Genomic DNA, 16,591 nt, shown 5'->3' with positions numbered 1-16,591 from the left:
GGACAGGGATAATCCTGGGAATTACAGCTCTGTGAGTCTCACATCAGTGGGAGGAAGGTAATTGTAAAAGATTCTTGTTAGAGAGAAGAAGGTTGAGAGGTGACTTAATAGAGACATATAAGATAATCAGAGGGTTAGATAGGGTGGACAGGGAGAGCCTTTTTCCAAGTATGGGGACGGCAAACACAAGGGGACACAACTTTAAAGTGAGGGGAGATAGGTATAAGACAGATGTCAGAGATAGTTTCCTTACTCAGAGAGTAGTAAGGGTATGGAATGCTTTGCCTGCATCGGTAGTAGATTCGCCAACTTTAAGGACATTTAAGTCGTCATTGGACAAGCATATGGACGTACATGGAATAGTGCAGGTTAGATGGGCTTCAGATTGGTATGACAGGGTGGCGCAACATCGAGGGCTGAAGGGCCTGTACTGCGCTGTAATGTTCTATGTTCTATGAACAAGATCTATAAGCGTTTGGAAGAGAATGGACTTATTATTGATAGACAGCTTGATTTTGTGTGTGGGGGGGAGGGTGTACCTCACTAACCTAGAACATAGAACATAGAACAGTCCAGCACAGAACAGGCCCTTCAGCCCACCATGTTGTGCTGACCACTGATCCTCATCTACGCACCCACAAATTTCTGTGACCATTTGTATGTCCAGGGGTCTCTTAAATGTCCCCAATGACCTCGCTTCCACAACTGCTGCTGGCAACCCATTCCATGCTCTCACAACTCTCTGTGTAAAGAACCCGCCTCTGACATCCCCTCTATACTTTCCGCCAAACAGCTTAAAACTATGACCCCTCGTGTTAGTCATTTCTGTCCTGGGAAATAGTCTCTGCCTATCGACTCTATCTATGCCTCTCATTATCTTGTATACCTCAACCAGGTCCCCTCTCCTCTTCCTTTTCTCCAATGAAAAATGTACAGGCTCAGTCAACCTCTCTTCATAAGATAAGCCCTCTAGTCCAGGCAGCATCCTGGTAAACCTCCTCTGAACCCGATCCAAAGCATCCACATATTTCCTATAATAGGGCGACCAGAACTGGATGCAGTATTCCAAGTGCGGTCTAACCAAAGTTTTATAGAGCTGCAACAAGATCTCACGACTCTTAAACTCAATCCCCCTGTTAATGAAAGCCAAAACATCATATGCTTTCTTAACAACCCTGTCCACTTGGGTGGCCATTTTAAGGGATCTATGTACCTGTACACCAAGATCCCTCTGTTCCTCCACACTGCCAAGAATCCTATCCTTAATCCTGTACTCAGCTTTCAAATTCGACCTTCCAAAATGCATCACCTCACATTTATCCAGGTTGAACTCCATCTGCCACCTCTCAGCCCATCTCTGCATCCTGTCAATGTCTCGCTGCAGCCTACAACAGCCCTCTATACTGTCAACGACACCTCCAACCTTTGTGTCATCTGCAAACTTGCTGAACCATCCTTCAATCCCCTCATCCAAGTCATTAATAAAAATTACAAACAGTAGAGGCCCAAGGACAGAGCCCTGTGGAACACCACTCACCACAGACTTCCAGGCAGAATATTTTCCTTCTACCACTCGCTGTCTTCTGTTGGCCAGCCAATTCTGTATCCAGGCAGCTAAGTTCCCCTGCATCCCATTCCTCCTGACCTTCTGAATGAGCCTACCATGGGGAACCTTATCAAATGCCTTGCTGAAGTCCATATACACCGCATCCACAGCTCGACCCTCATCAACTTTTCTAGTCACATCCTCAAAGAACTCGATAAGGTTTGTGAGGCATGACCTGCCCCTCTCAAAGCCGTGTTGACTGTATTTAAACAAGCCATGCTCTTCCAGATGGTCATAAATCCTATCCCTCAGAATCCTTTCTAACACCTTGCAGACGACTGACGTGAGACTTACTGGTCTGTAATTGCCGGGGATTTCCCTATATCCTTTCTTGAAGAGAGGAATTACATTTGCCTCTCTCTAGTCCTCAGGTACGACTCCAGTGGAGAGCGAGGATGCAAAGATTTTCGCAAGTGGCGAAGCAATTGCATTTCTCGTTTCCCAAAGCAGCTGAGGACAAATCTGGTCCAGGCCTGGTGACTTGTCAATCTTAATGTTTGACAAAACTTTCAGCACATCAGCTTCCTCTATCTCTATCCATTCCAACATGCACACTTGCTCTTCAAAGGTTTCATTCACTACAAAGTTTGTTCCTTTTGTAAAGACAGAAGCAAAAATCTCATTTAGGGCTTCCCCTACCTCCTCAGACTCCACACACAAATTCCCTATGCTATCCCTGATCAGCTCGACTCTTTCTTTGACCATTCTCTTATTCCTCACATAAGTGTAAAATGCCTTTGTGTTTTCCCTAATCCGTTCTGCCAAGCCTTTCTCGTGCCCCCTCCTGGCTCTCCTCAGACCATTTTTGAGCTCTTTCCTCGCCTGCCTGTAACCCTGTAGAGCTGAGCTTGACCCTAGCTTCCTCCACCTTATGTAAGCTACCTTCTTCTTTTTGACGAGAAGCTCCACCGCTCTCGTCATCCAAGGTTCCTTTATCTTACCCCTTCTTGCCTGTCTGAGAGGGACATATTTATTCATCACTCGCAACAACTGTTCCTTAAACAGTCTCCACATGTCTATAGTGCCTTTACCATGGAACAATTGCTCCCAGTCCATCCTTCCTAACTCATGTCTAATCACATCATAGTTTCCTCTTCCCCAATTAAATATCCTCCCATTTTGCCTAATCCTCTCCTTCTCCATAGCTGTGTAGAATGTGAGGCAGTTGTGGTCACTATCTCCAACATGATCTCCCACCACAAGATCTGATACCTGTCCCGGCTCGTTTCCGAGCACCAAGTCTATAATGGCCTCTCCCCTCGTCGGCCTGTCAACGTACTGAGTTAGGAAACCCTCCTGAACACACCTTACAAAAACAGCTCCATTCAAATCTTCTGCTCGAAGGAGGTTCCAAGCAATATTGGGAAAGTTAAAGTCACCCATTACAACAACCCGACTACATCCACACTTTTCCAAAATCTGCCGACCTATGCTTTCTTCCATCTCCCTGCTGCTATTGGGGGGCCTGTAGTAAACCCCTAACGAGGTAACTGCTCCCTTGCTGTTCCTAATTTCCACCCATACTGACTCAGTAGGCAGATCTTCCTCGACAATGAAGCTTCTGTAGTTGTGATACCCTCTCTGATTAGTAGTGCGACACACCCTCCTCTTTCTCCCCCTTCCCTATTCTTTTTAAATGTTCTAAACCCTGGAACATCCAGCAACCATTCCTGCCCCTGAGAAACCCATGTCTCTGTTATGGCCACAACATCATAGCACCAGGTACTGATCCATGCTCTAAGTTCATCACTTTTATTCCTGATACTCCTTGCGTTAAAGCAAACACACTTTAACTGATTCCTTGGTTCCTTCCCAGGAAAATCCTTCCCACGAGCTGGTCTACCTCTTGCTATTGCCTCACCTGCATCAACTCTCACCTCCGGTATACAGCTCAGGTTCCCACCCCCCCCGCCATACTAGTTTAAATCCTCTCGAACTACTCGAGCAAACCTTCCACCCAGGACATTGGTCCCCTTCCAGGTCAGATGCAACCCGTCCTTCATGTACAGGTCCCACCTTCCCCAGAAGGCATCCCAATTATCTACATATCTGAAGCCCTCCCTCCCACACCAGCTGCGCAGCCACGTATTAAGCTGCGCCCACTCCCTGTTCCTCGCCTCGCTAACTCGATTGGGTTTTTTGGGGACGGTGATGAAGTTGGTTGATAAGGCAAAAGCAGTTAATGTTGTCTACATGTTGTCAACATGGACTTTAGTAAAGCCTTTGACAAGATCCCTGATGGCACACTGTTGTGAAAGGTTAGGTCACATGATATAAGGTGTGAGTTGGCAAGATGGGTACAGAACTGGTTTAATCCTAGGAGGCAGAGGGGAGCGGGGTGTGGGGGGGGGTGGGGGGGGGTGGGGGTGGGGGAAGGATGTTTTTTGGAATGGAAGACCGTGACTTGTGGTGTTCCGCAGGGATCAGTGCTAGGACCTCTGCTGTTTGTGATCAACATAAATGATTTGAAGGAAAACGCAGTTGGTCAAATTAGTAAGATTGCAGATGCTACAAAGATTAGTGAAGTTGTGGATAGTGACGAGGGTTATCAGAGGATACAGCAGGATATAGATCAATTGAAGATATGGACAGAAAAATAGCAGATTGAGGTTAATCCAGACAAATGTGAGGTGATGCATTTTGGGAAGTTAAGTATAGGTGGAAATTATACAGTGAATGGCAGGGCCCTTTGGAGTATTGATATGCAGAGGGACCTGGGTGTGCAGGTTCATAGATCATTGAAGGGGTCAGCGCAGGGAGATAAGGGAGTAAAAAAGACCTATGGTATGCTTGTCTTCATTGGAAGGGGCATTGAGTATAAGGATAGACAAGTTATGCTGCAGCTTTATAGAACTTTAATAAGGCCACATTTCGAATATTGCACACTGTTCTGGTCACCACACTACCAGAAGGATACAGATGCTTTGGAGAGGGGACAGAGAAGATGCTGCCTGGTCTGGGGAATTTGAGCTATACAGAAAGGTTGGATAGACTGGGTTTGTTTTCACTGGACTGCAGGAGGTTGGATGTTTATAAGAGATGTGCTGAGTACCTGCAACACGTTGCCAGAGGAGATGGTGGAAGCAGACACACTAGCAGCATTGGAGGCTGAGTGAATAGATGAATAGGAAGGAAATAGAGGGATTCGGATTCTCTAAATGAAGACAATTTTAGTATGGAAGGGCAAAATACGGCAGCGCAGTCATAGAGGGCCAAAGGGCCTGTTCCTGTGCTATTATCTTAGCTCTTTGTTGCTCTAACTCACTTTAGAACATTAAACATAGAACATTACAGTGCAGTACAGGCCCTTCGGCCCTCCATGCTGCACCAACCTGTCATACCAATCTCAAACCCATCTGCCCCAAGTTAGGCGCTATGGCGACACGGTGGCACAGTGGTTAGCACTGCTGCCTCACAGCACCAGAGACCCGGGTTCAATTCCCGCCTCAGGCGACTGACTGTGTGGAGTTTGCACATTCTCCCCGTGTCTGCGTGGGTTTCCTCTGGGTGCTCCGGTTTCCTCCCACTGTCCAAAAATGTGCAGGTTAGGTGAATTGGCCATGCTAAATTGCCCATAGTGTTAGGGGCAGGGGTAAATGTAGGGGAATGGGTCTGGGTGGGTTGCGCGTCGGTGGGTCAGTGTGGACTTATTGGGCTGAAGGGCCTGTTTCCACACTGTAAAGTAATCTAATCTAATATCTAATAACCTACACTATTCCATATGCTTGTCCAATGATGACTTAAAGTTGGCGAATCTACTACTGTTGCAGGCAAAGCATTCCATTTTGTCATTTTCCACAATTGCTAACACCTCCTCGTTGTGAATCTTAATCCCATCTAGTCTAGTAGCCTGTATCTCAGTACTCTCCTCAACAACATTGTCTTCTTCTAGTGTAAATATTGATGAAAAATATTATTTAACGCTTTCCCAGTTTCCTCAGACTCCACACACAACTTCCAACTACGGTGTTTGATTGACGCTAATCATTCTCTAGACATTCTTTAGTTCCTGATATATCTGTAGAAACCTTTCAGGTTTTCCTTGATTCTATCTGCCAATGAATTCTCACAGTCAAGCCATCATAGAGATGGACAGCACGGAAACAGACCCTTCGGTCCAACCCGTCCATGCTGACCCAGATATCCCAACCCAATCTAGTCCCACTTGCCAGCACCCGGCCCATATCCCTCTAAACCTTCCCATTCAAATATTCAGCCAGGTGCCTCTTAAATGTTGTAATTGTACCAGCCCCCACCACTTCCTCTGGCAGCTCATTCCATACACGTACCACCCTCTGGGTGAAAAAGTTGCCCCTTAGGTCTCTTTTATATCTTTCCCCTCTCACCCTAAACCTATGCCCCTCTAGTTCTGGACTCCCCGACCCCAGGGAAAAGACTTTGTCTACTTATCCTATTCATGCCCCTCATGATTTTATAAACCTCTATAAGGTCACCCCTCAGCCTCCGACGCTCCGGGGAAAACAGCCCCAGCCTGTTCAGCCTCTCCCTGTAGCTCAAATACTCCAACCCTGGCAACATCCTTATAAATATTTTCTGAATTCTTTCAAGTTTCACAACATCTTTCCGATAGGAAGGAGACCAGAATCACACACAATATTCCAGCAGTGGCCTAACCAATGTCCTGTACAGCCACAACATGACCTCCCAACTCCTGTACTCAATACTCTGACCAATAAAGGAAAGCATACCAAACGCCGCCTTCACTATCCTATCGACCTGCGACCCCACTTTCAAGGAGCTATGAACCTGCACTCCAAGGTCTCTTTGTTCAGCAACACTCCCTAGGACCTTACCATTAAGTGTATAAGTCCTGCTAAGATTTGCTTTCCCAAAATGCAGCTCCTCACATTTATCTGAATTAAACTCCATCTGTCACTTCTCAGCCCATTGGCCCATCTGGTCCAGATCCTGTTGTAATCTGAGGTAACCCTCTTCACTGTCCACCACACCTCCAATTTTGGTCTCATCTGCAAACTCACTAACTATACCTCTTATGTTCATGTCTCCTCCTGGCTCTTCTTAGCTCTCTCTTTAGGTCTTTCCTGGCTAACTTGTAACTCTCAAGTGCCCTAACTGAACCTTCACATCTCATCCTAACATAAACCTTCTTCCTCTTGATAACAGACTCAACTTCCTTAGTAAACCACAGCTCCCTCACTCGACCACTTCCTCCCTGCCTGACAGGTACATACTTATCTAGGACACACAGGAGCTTTTCCTTGAATAAGTTCCACATTTCTAATGTGCCCATCCCCTGCAGTTTCCTTCTCCATCCTATGCTTCCTAAGTCTTGCCTAATCACATCGTAATTGCCTTTCCCCCAGCTGTAACTCTTGCCCAGTGGTATACACCTATCCCTTTCTATCACTAAAGTAAACATAACAGAATTGTGTTCTCTATCACCAAAGTGTTCACCTACTTCCAAGTCTAACACCTGGCCGGGCTCATTACCCAGTACCAAATCTAATGTGGCCTCGCCCCTTGTTGGTCTGTCTACATACTATGTCAGGAAACCCTCCTGCACACACTGGACAAAAACTGACCCATCTATAGTACTTGAACTATAGTATTTCATATCAATATTTGGAAAGTTAAAGACCCCATATCAGCTACTCTGTTAATCTTGGTCCTGATGAGAATCATCTTTGCTATCCTTTCCTCTACATCTCTGGAACTATTCGGAGGCCTATAGAAAACTCATAGCCAACTGCCGCCGCGACATTAACCGCCTCAACGTCTCCACCCCTCTCACCCACTCCAACCTCTCACCCTCGGAACGTACAGCCCTCCACTCCCTCCGTTCCAACCCCAACCTCACTATCACACCGGCAGACAAGGGAGGCGTGGTAGTAGTTTGGCGCACCGACCTTTACATTGCTGAGGCTAAACGCCAGCTCATGGACACCTCCTCCTACTGCCCCCTTGACCATGACCCCACCTCCCACCACCAAACCATCATCTCCCAGACCATCCAGAACCTCATCACCTCAGGGGATCTCCCATCCACTGCCTCCAACCTCATAGTCCCACAACCCCGCACCGCCCGTTTCTACCTCCTGCCCAAAATCCACAAACCTGACTGCCCCGGCCGACCCATTGTCTCAGCCTGCTCCTGCCCCACCGAACTCATCTCTGCATACCTCGACACGGTCCTGTCCCCCTTAGTCCAAGAACTCCCCACCTACGTTTGGGACACCACCCACGCCCTCCACCTCCTCCATGATTTGCGCTTCCCCGGTCCCCAACGCCTTATCTTCACCATGGATATCCAGTCCCTATACACCTCCATCCCCCATCACGAAGGAACCCTCCAACCACAAGGGATGATCTCAGATTTCTCCAGCTTCCTCATTTCCCCTCCCCCCACCTTGTCTCAGTCAAATCCCTCGAACTCAGCACCGCCTTCCTAACCTACAATCTTCTTCCTGACCTCTCCGCCCCCACGCCCACTCTGGCCTATCACCCTCACCTTGACCTCCTTCCACCTATCGCATTCCAACGCCCCTCCCCCAACTCCCTCCTCCCTACCTTTTATCTTAGCCTGCTGGACACACTTTCCTCATTCCTGAAGAAGGGCTTTTCCCGAAACGTTGATTCTCCTGTTCCTTGGATGCTGCCTGACCTGCTGCACTTTTCCAGCAACACATTTTCTGATCTCCAGCATCTGCAGTCCTCACTTTCTCCTCATAGAAAACTCCCAACAGGGTGACCTCTCCTTTCCTGTTTCTAACCTCAGCCCATACTACCTCAGTAGACAAGTCCTCAAATGTCCTTTCTGCCACCATAATACTGTCCTTGACCAACAATGCCACCCCCTCCTTTTACCATTTTCTCTGTTCTGACTGAAACATCTAAATCCTGGAACCTGCAAGAGCCATTCCTGCCCCTGCTCTATCCATGTCTCCAAAATTGCCGCAACATTGAAGTCCCAGGGACCAACCCATGCTGTAAGTTCACCCAATATATTCCGATGCTCCTGGCGTTGAAGTAGACTCACTTCAAACCAACTTTCTCTTTGCCACATTGAAACTTCATTTCTGACCTCACTGCTGTCAACCTCCCAGACACTGGAACTACAATTCAGGTTTCTATCCCCTGCTGAATTCATTTAAACCCTCCTGAACAGAAATAGCAAATTCAGCTCCCCCCCCACCGACCCCAGGATATTGATACCCTTCTGGTTCAGCTGAAGACCATCCTGTTTGTAGAGGTCCCACCTACCGCAGAAAGAGCCCCAACTGTCCAGGAATCCAAAACCCTCCATCCTGCACCATCCCTGTAGCCATGTGTTCAACTCCTCTCTCTCCCTATTCCTTGCCTCACTAGCACGTGGCACAGGCAACAAACCAGAGATAACAATTCTGTTTGTCCCAGCTCTAAGCTTCCACCCCAGCTCCCTGAATGTCTGCCTTAGATACCCACGTTTCTTCCTTCCTATGTCTTTGGTTCCTATGTGGACCACGACTTGGGGCTGCTCCCCTTCCCCCCTCAAAGATCCTGAAAACATGATCCGAGACATCACGAACCCTGGTACCTGGGAGGTAACACACCAACCGTGAGTCTCTCTCATTTCCACAGAATCTCCTATCTGTCCCCTTAACTATAGAGTCCCCAATGACTAATGCTCTGCACATCTACCCCCCCCCCCTCCTATCTGAGCAACAAGGATAGGCTCTGTGCCAGAGACCTGTGCCCCATTGCTTACCCCTGGTAAGTATTCCCCACTAACAATATCCAAAACGATATACTTGTTCTTGAGGTAATTGTCACAGGAAAACCCTGCACTACCTTTCGGTCCCTGACTGTAACCTATCTGCCTCTTTCTTGCATCTGAGATGTAACTACCTCCCTGTTACTCGTCTCAATAACCTCCTCCACCTCCCGAATGATCGAAAGTCCGTCCAGCTCCAGCTCCAGTTCCCTAACGTGGTTTTCGAGGAGCTGGAGTTGGGTGCACTTCCTGCAGATGTAGTCAGCAGGGACACGAGTGGTGACCCTTACCTCCCACGTTCTGCAGGAGGAACATTCAACTGCCCTCACCTCCATCCCCACGATTCTAACTTTCCAAAGAGACCATAGAAAATTATAGAATTTAAAAAAAACTGGTTACCTTACCAATCTGGCACACCTCTTTTGGTGCGAGGGTGGATGGGAGCCATTGGTTCAGTAGCGTTTTGGGTAACGTAACCACCCAAATATTTTACCTCACTTAGTCAGCAGTCCCATGTCCACTCCTGCTCAGTGTACACTCCACCTATTAATGAGATAAGGTTTTAAATCAGTGACTCACCTTCCCATCAGCCCCCCTGGTCAATGCTCCCTCTCCCTGCTACTGTAACAAAAGTGGCTGAGCTTTAGGTCATCAGTAAGTTTAAGCCCCCATACCTTCCACCCCGTCATCAAAACCATTTGTATAAACTGTAAAGAGTTGAGGCCCTGAACTTAGAACATAGAACATAGAACAATACAGCACAGAACAGGCCCTTCGGCCCACGATGTTGTGCCGAACTTCTATCCTAGATTAAGCACCCATCCATGTACCTATCCAATTGCCGCTTAAAGGTCGCCAATGATTCTGACTCTACCACTCCCACGGGCAGCGCATTCCATGCCCCCACCACTCTCTGGGTAAAGAACCCACCCCTGACATCTCCCCTATACCTTCCACCCTTCACCTTAAATTTATGTCCCCTTGTAACACTCTGTTGTACCCGGGGAAAAAGTTTCTGACTGTCTACTCTATCTATTCCTCTGATCATCTTATAAACCTCTATCAAGTCACCCCTCATCCTTCGCCGTTCCAACAAGAAAAGGCCGAGAACTCTCAACCTATCCTCGTACGACCTAATCTCCATTCCAGGCAACATCCTGGTAAATCTCCTCTGCACCCTCTCCAAAGCTTCCACATCTTTCCTAAAGTGAGGCGACCAGAACTGCACACAGTACTCCAAATGTGGCCTAACCAAAGTCCTGTACAGCTGCAACATCACCTCACGACTCTTGAATTCAATCCCTCTGCTAATGAACGATAATACTCCATAGGCCTTCTTACAAACTCTATCCACCTGAGTGGCAACCTTCAAAGATCTATGTACGTAGACCCCAAGATCCCTCTGTTCCTCCACCTGACTAAGAACCCTACCATTAACCCTGTGTTCCGCATTCTTATTTGTTCTTCCAAAATGGACAACCTCACACTTGGCAGGGTTGAACTCCATCTGCCACTCCTCAGCCCAGCTCTGCATCATATCTAAGTCCCTCTGCAGCCGACAACAGCCCTCCTCACTGTCCACAACTCCACCTATCTTGGTATCATCTGCAAATTTACTGACCCACCCTTTGACTCCCTCATCTAAGTCATTAATAAAAATTACAAACAGCAGAGGACCCAGAACTGATCCCTGCGGAACTCCACTTGTAACTGGACTCCAGGCTGACTTGAGCCACATGCAACAGTATGATTTTCCAACCTCTTCCTGTTCACCAGCCCATCTCTGATCCAATCCCACCATTCCATGGACTCTTATTTATTGCAACAATGTTCATGTGAAACATTTGCAAATGCCCTCTGGGTATCTCAATATTGTCCATCGACTGGTTCCTGTTATCTACATCATTTGTTAGCTCCTCAGAGAACTCTGGTAATGTGTTTGAATATAATTTCCCTTTGACAATACTATGTCTACCCTGTCCAGTTACACTGAATTTTTCAAAGTGCCCAACAAGAAAGTCTTTCACAAAGTCTGACACTTGCATTATTTGAAATGTCACGGTCTCAATGGGGAGTACAAGAGGGCACACCAGGAGCAGCACCAGGCAGAACCTGAAGGTGAGATGTCAGACTGGTGATGATACCAGACTGGATGACTTGCACGACAAACAGCATCAGCAGCAAGTGTAAGATAGAGCTAAGCAACCCCACAATTAACGGATCAAATCTAAGCTCTGCAGTCCTGTCACAGCCACCTGGGATTGATGGTGGACAATTAAACTCACTGACAGAGGGGATCCCACAAATATCCCCATCCTCAGTGATGGAAGAGCCCAGCACATCAACACAACAGAAAAGGTTCTTTCCACACCCTCTCTCACACCTCCTTTGAACCTCTGTCAGCCCTCCCTGACCCCTTCCTCATTCCTCCCTCACAGCTTTCACACTGCTCCTACGCTGCTCTCTCACCCTTCCCTTGTTTCTCCCTCTCACTTCCCTCAATGCTCTCTCACAATCCTTTCCTTTCTACCCTTGCCTTTGTTCTCCCTCTGTCTGTCACTCTGTTTCTCATACACTGTCTCTTTCTCTCACTCTCTGTCGTTCTCTCATTCCCTCTCTCTCACTCTCTCACACGCTCACACACTGTAACTCTTGTACGTACACTCTCATTCACATATGCATACACTTTCTCAGTCACTCCCGCTACCTGTCGAACACTCTCAATCACTCACTCTCTCACACTCTCTCACACTCATTCTCTCACATTGTCTGTCTCTCACACTGTCATTCTCTCACTCTCTCACATTTTCTCTCACACGCTCACTCTCTCTCTCTTGCACTTCCTCTCTCTCTGTCACATTTTGTCTTACACACATTCTCTCCTGTGCTCTCTCTCTCCCTCTCTCTCTGTCACTCTCTCACACACACACTCTCTCTCTGTCACTCTCTCTCTCCCTCTCTCTCTGTCACTCTCTCTCACACTCTTTCCTGTGCTCTCTCGCTCTCCCTCTCTCTCTCTCTCTGTCACTCTCTCTTTCACTGTCTCTTTTTCTCTCCCTCTCTCTCTCCCTCTCTCTCCCTCTCACTCTTTCACTCTCTCTCTCACTCTGTCTCTGTCTCTCTCTCTCTCTCTCACTCTCTCTCTGTCACTCTCTCTCTCCCTCTCTCTCTGTCACTCTCTCTCACACTCTTTCCTGTGCTCTCTCGCTCTCCCTCTCTCTCTCTCTCTTTCACTGTCTCTTTTTCTCTCCCTCTCTCTCTCCCTCTCTCTCCCTCTCACTCTTTCACTCTCTCTCTCTCACTCTGTCTCTGTCTCTCTCTCTCTCTCTCTCACTCTCTCTCTGTCACTCTCTCTCCCTCTCTTTCTCTGTCATTCTCTCTCTCACTGTCTCTCTCTCTCCCTCTCTCTCTCTCTCTCTGTCACTCTCTCTTTCACTGTCTCTTTTTCTCTCCCTCTCTCTCTCCCTCTCTCTCCCTCTCACTCTTTCACTCTCTCTCTCACTCAGTCTCTGTCTCTGTCTCTCTCCCTCTCTCTCTGTCATTCTCTCTCTCTCCCTCTCTTTCTGTGTCACTGTCTCTCTCTCTGTCTCTCTCTCCCTCTCTCTCCCTGTCACTCTCCCTGTCACTCTCTCTTTCACTGTATCTTTTTCTCTCCCTCTCTCTCTCCCTCTCTCTCTCCCTCTCTCTCTCCCTCTCACTCTTTCACTCTCTCTCTCACTCAGTCTCTGTCTCTCTCTCTCTCCCGCTCTCTCTGTCACTCTCTCTCCCTCTCTTTCTCTGTCATTCTCTCTCTCACTGTCTCTCTCTCTCTCTCTCTCTCTCTCTCTCTCTCTCTCTGTCACTCTCTCACTCACTCTCTCTTTCTCCTGTTAGGTGGGTGGGTTATGAATACCCTGGTTACCGTGGATGCCAGTTCCTCTTGGAGAAAGGTGAATACCGACACTGGAACAAATGGGGGGCCCATCAACCTCGGATCCAGTCCATGCGGCGAATCAGAGACCAGCATTGGCACACCCAAGGGACCTTCAGTATCACCAACTAGTGGGTGCTCTGTAGGCGGTCTGGACTGACCGGGGATAAGGGTAATGTGGCACTTACCAGGCAAGGGAACTGGGCAGAGAAAGGCACTGGGGATAGAGGGACACTGGGGGCAGAGTGTGACATGCAGAAAGGGGTACTGGGGCTTAGGGGGTACTGGAGTAAGAAGAGTCTTGGGGGAATGACGTGGGGAAATTGGCGAGGGGAAATGGGCTGAGGATCCTGGGGCACAGACAGGGTCTGGGGTGGGGAAACAATTAAATGATGGGTACAGGGTCTATGGAGGGGGTTGGGGTTGATGTGTAGACTGTGCATGGGGCTGGGTACAGAGTCAGTAGGTTGGGACAGGTTCTGGGAGGCATGGGTGGTGCAGGGTCTAGGGGAATGGAGAATAGGGACTGGGAGTGGCAAATGATTCCAGGAAGGGGGTGGGTCTTGGGTTGAGATAGCTTCTGGGTATTGGGTTTGTGGTTTCTGAGGTGGGTACATACTGAGTTGGGGTGGCTATGGATCTGGGCAGTGTGTATAATGTCTGACAGTGGGGGCAGGGTTTGAGATGGGGGAGTGTTGAGATGGAGATAGAGACTGTGGGTGGGTTCTGGGTCAAAGATGTGTACGTAGTGTAGGGGTGAGGATGGGTTCTGGGGAAGTAAGTACAAAGTCTGGGGCTGGGTACAGGTTCTGGGAGAGGGGATAGAGTCTGAGGGTGACTGTAACCTCAGGGTCACTGGGAGGAGTGGCCCCTTAGTCTCAGGATGTTCTGTGTGGGGGGGGGAGGGAGGGGGATTGGTGTGGGACACAGTCAGAATATACGATCCTAGGTCTGGGGGTGGGGGGATGTGTGAAATCAAAGACATGTCTCTTTCTGAAGCCCAGACAAGGTGAACAAATCTCCACTGACAGAATGTTCTGGAATCATCTCGCTGCTGTTAACTGCCTGGCTACTTGAAGTGTGAGCTGTTGTTTTAATCTGAAATAAAGACTGCTTTTGAACTCATCAGCAAACTTTCTGCATGATGGTCTGATTTGTCTCTCTGCTTCTTCCTGGTTGGTCACCATTTCCTGACTGTTAGGGAAGGTCAGGAATATGCTTCAATGTGAAAGGAACTCCACACCAGAACGTCACCCGAGGAATCTCCTGGGAATGTGGGAAATGTGAATCTACAATTCGCATGGACGCTGCTCAATCCCAGTGCTACGACTTTATCCCCACCTTCCCTCTCTCTCTTTCTTTCCATTCCGATACCTCTACCTCCTCTGCTCTTTGTCTCTCACTCCATCTAACTCTCTCTCTCTCTCCAATGCAATGTCTCCACCTTTATACTCTATTTCTTTGTCTCTCACTCCATTTCTCTCTCCCACTCTCTGTCTCCCTCAGTCCATTCCAATCTCTCAGTCCAGTTCTCTTTCTCTCATTCCACTTCTTTCTCACTTTTTTTTTCTCTCATTTCATATCTCTCTCACTCCTGTTTACTCTCTCCCTCTCTCTCTCTCTCATTCACTCCAGGATCAGAGTAGACCATTCAGCCCTTCCAGCCCACTCTGCCATTCAATCTGATGATGGCCGATCATCCAATTCAGTTCCCTGTTACAGCTTTGTCCCCTTTGGTAAAGAACTATATGTAATTCCTTCTTAAAAACATTTCATATTCTGTCCTCAACCCACTTTCTGTGGCAGAGAATTCCATTGTTTGGGTGAAGAGATTTCTCATTATCTCCGTCCTCAAGAGCCTCTGCCATATCATTACACTATGATCCCTGGTTCTGGGATGTTTCCATCATTAGGAACACCCTTCCCATCTTATCCTGTTAGAATTTTATCGGTTTCTATGAGATTCTCCTCTATTCTTCTCAACTGCAGTGATTACAATCCTGACAGACTTAATCTCTCCTCATACATCTGTCCTGCCATCTCCGGAATCAGTCTGGGAAACCTTCACTGTGCCCCCTCAATGGAAAGAACATCCTTCCTCAGATAAGGAGACCAAAACTGTGCACAATATTCCAGGTGTGGTCTCACCAAGGCCTTGTACAATTCCAGCAAGACGTCCCTTCTCTGTACTCAAAGCCTTTCACCTTGAAGGCCAACATACCATTTGCTATCTCCGACAATAATTTGCCATAGTCCACCTATGTCGATGCTATTGATAAGAAAGCACAATGACATCTCTACTTACCTCAGGAGGCTAAGAAAATTCAGCACATCCATAAAGAGTCTTACCAACTGCTGTTCTGAGGTCTGCAAGGAACTACAGAGAGTTCTGAGCACAGGGTAGTCTATCACACAAACCAGCCTTCCACCTAATAACCCCATCTACACTTCTCACTGCCACGGAAAAGCAACCAACATCATCAAAGAGCCCTCCCACCCTGTTTAACTAAGAAATTGTACAGCTCAGGAACAAGCCCTTTGACCCTCCACACCTGAGCTGTTTATTCTCACTTCCACCCTGTTCTCTCAGGTCGAAGGTTTGTGTACGTGTACAAGCACATTTGGCTCAGTGGTTAGCATTGCTGCCTCACAGTATCAGGGACTTGGGTTCAATCACACCATCAGGTGCCTGTCTGTGTGAAGTTTGAACATCCTCCCCGTGTCTGCACGGATTTCCTCCCAAACTCCAAAGATGTGCAGGTTAAACTGGTTAGCCATGGAGGGTTAAAGGGCTGGAGCGGTTTAGGTTAGATTAGATTACTTACAGTGTGGAAACAGGCCCTTCGGCCCAACAAGTCCACACCGCCCCGCCGAAGCGCAACCCACCCATACCCCTTCATTTACCCCTTACCTAACACTACGGGCAATTTAGCATAGCCAATTCACCTGACCTGCACATCTTTGGACTGTGGGAGGAAACCGGAGCACCCGGAGGAAACCCACACAGACATAGAACATAGAACATAGAAGAATACAGCGCAGTACAGGCCCTTCGGCCCTCGATGTTGCGCCGATCAAAGCCCACCTAACCTACACTAACCCACTATCCTCCATATACCTATCCAATGCCCGCTTAAATACCCATAAAGAGGGAGAGTCCACTACTGCTACTGGCAGGGCATTCCATAAACTTACGACTCGCTGAGTGAAGAACCTACCCCTAACATCAGTCCTATATCTACCCCCCCTTAATTTAAAGCTATGCCCCCTTGTAATAGCTGACTCCATACGTGGAAAAAGGTTCTCACTGTCAACCCTATCTAACCCCCTAATCATCTTGTAC

At 47.9% G+C, this 16,591-nt stretch overlaps 1 protein-coding gene across 1 annotated transcript in view; it reads left to right on the top strand.

The window, feature by feature from the left end:
- The window catches only part of LOC140468514 (beta-crystallin B1-like), a 39,688-nt gene extending 25,307 nt beyond the window's left edge, over window positions 1-14,381 (top strand). Inside the window, exon 6 of the mRNA XM_072564598.1 lies at window positions 13,212-14,381. Within this exon, the coding sequence (XP_072420699.1) occupies window positions 13,212-13,380 (169 nt within the window). The 3' untranslated portion in view covers window positions 13,381-14,381. The remainder of the gene's footprint in view (window positions 1-13,211) is intronic.
- The last annotated feature ends 2,210 nt before the right edge of the window (window positions 14,382-16,591 follow it).

The sequence above is a fragment of the Chiloscyllium punctatum genome, chromosome 47 (assembly GCF_047496795.1).
Source record: "Chiloscyllium punctatum isolate Juve2018m chromosome 47, sChiPun1.3, whole genome shotgun sequence".
Taxonomy (NCBI): domain Eukaryota; kingdom Metazoa; phylum Chordata; class Chondrichthyes; order Orectolobiformes; family Hemiscylliidae; genus Chiloscyllium; species Chiloscyllium punctatum.
Note: the sequence above shows the minus strand (reverse complement) of the source record. Positions and strands in the feature narration are given on the sequence as shown.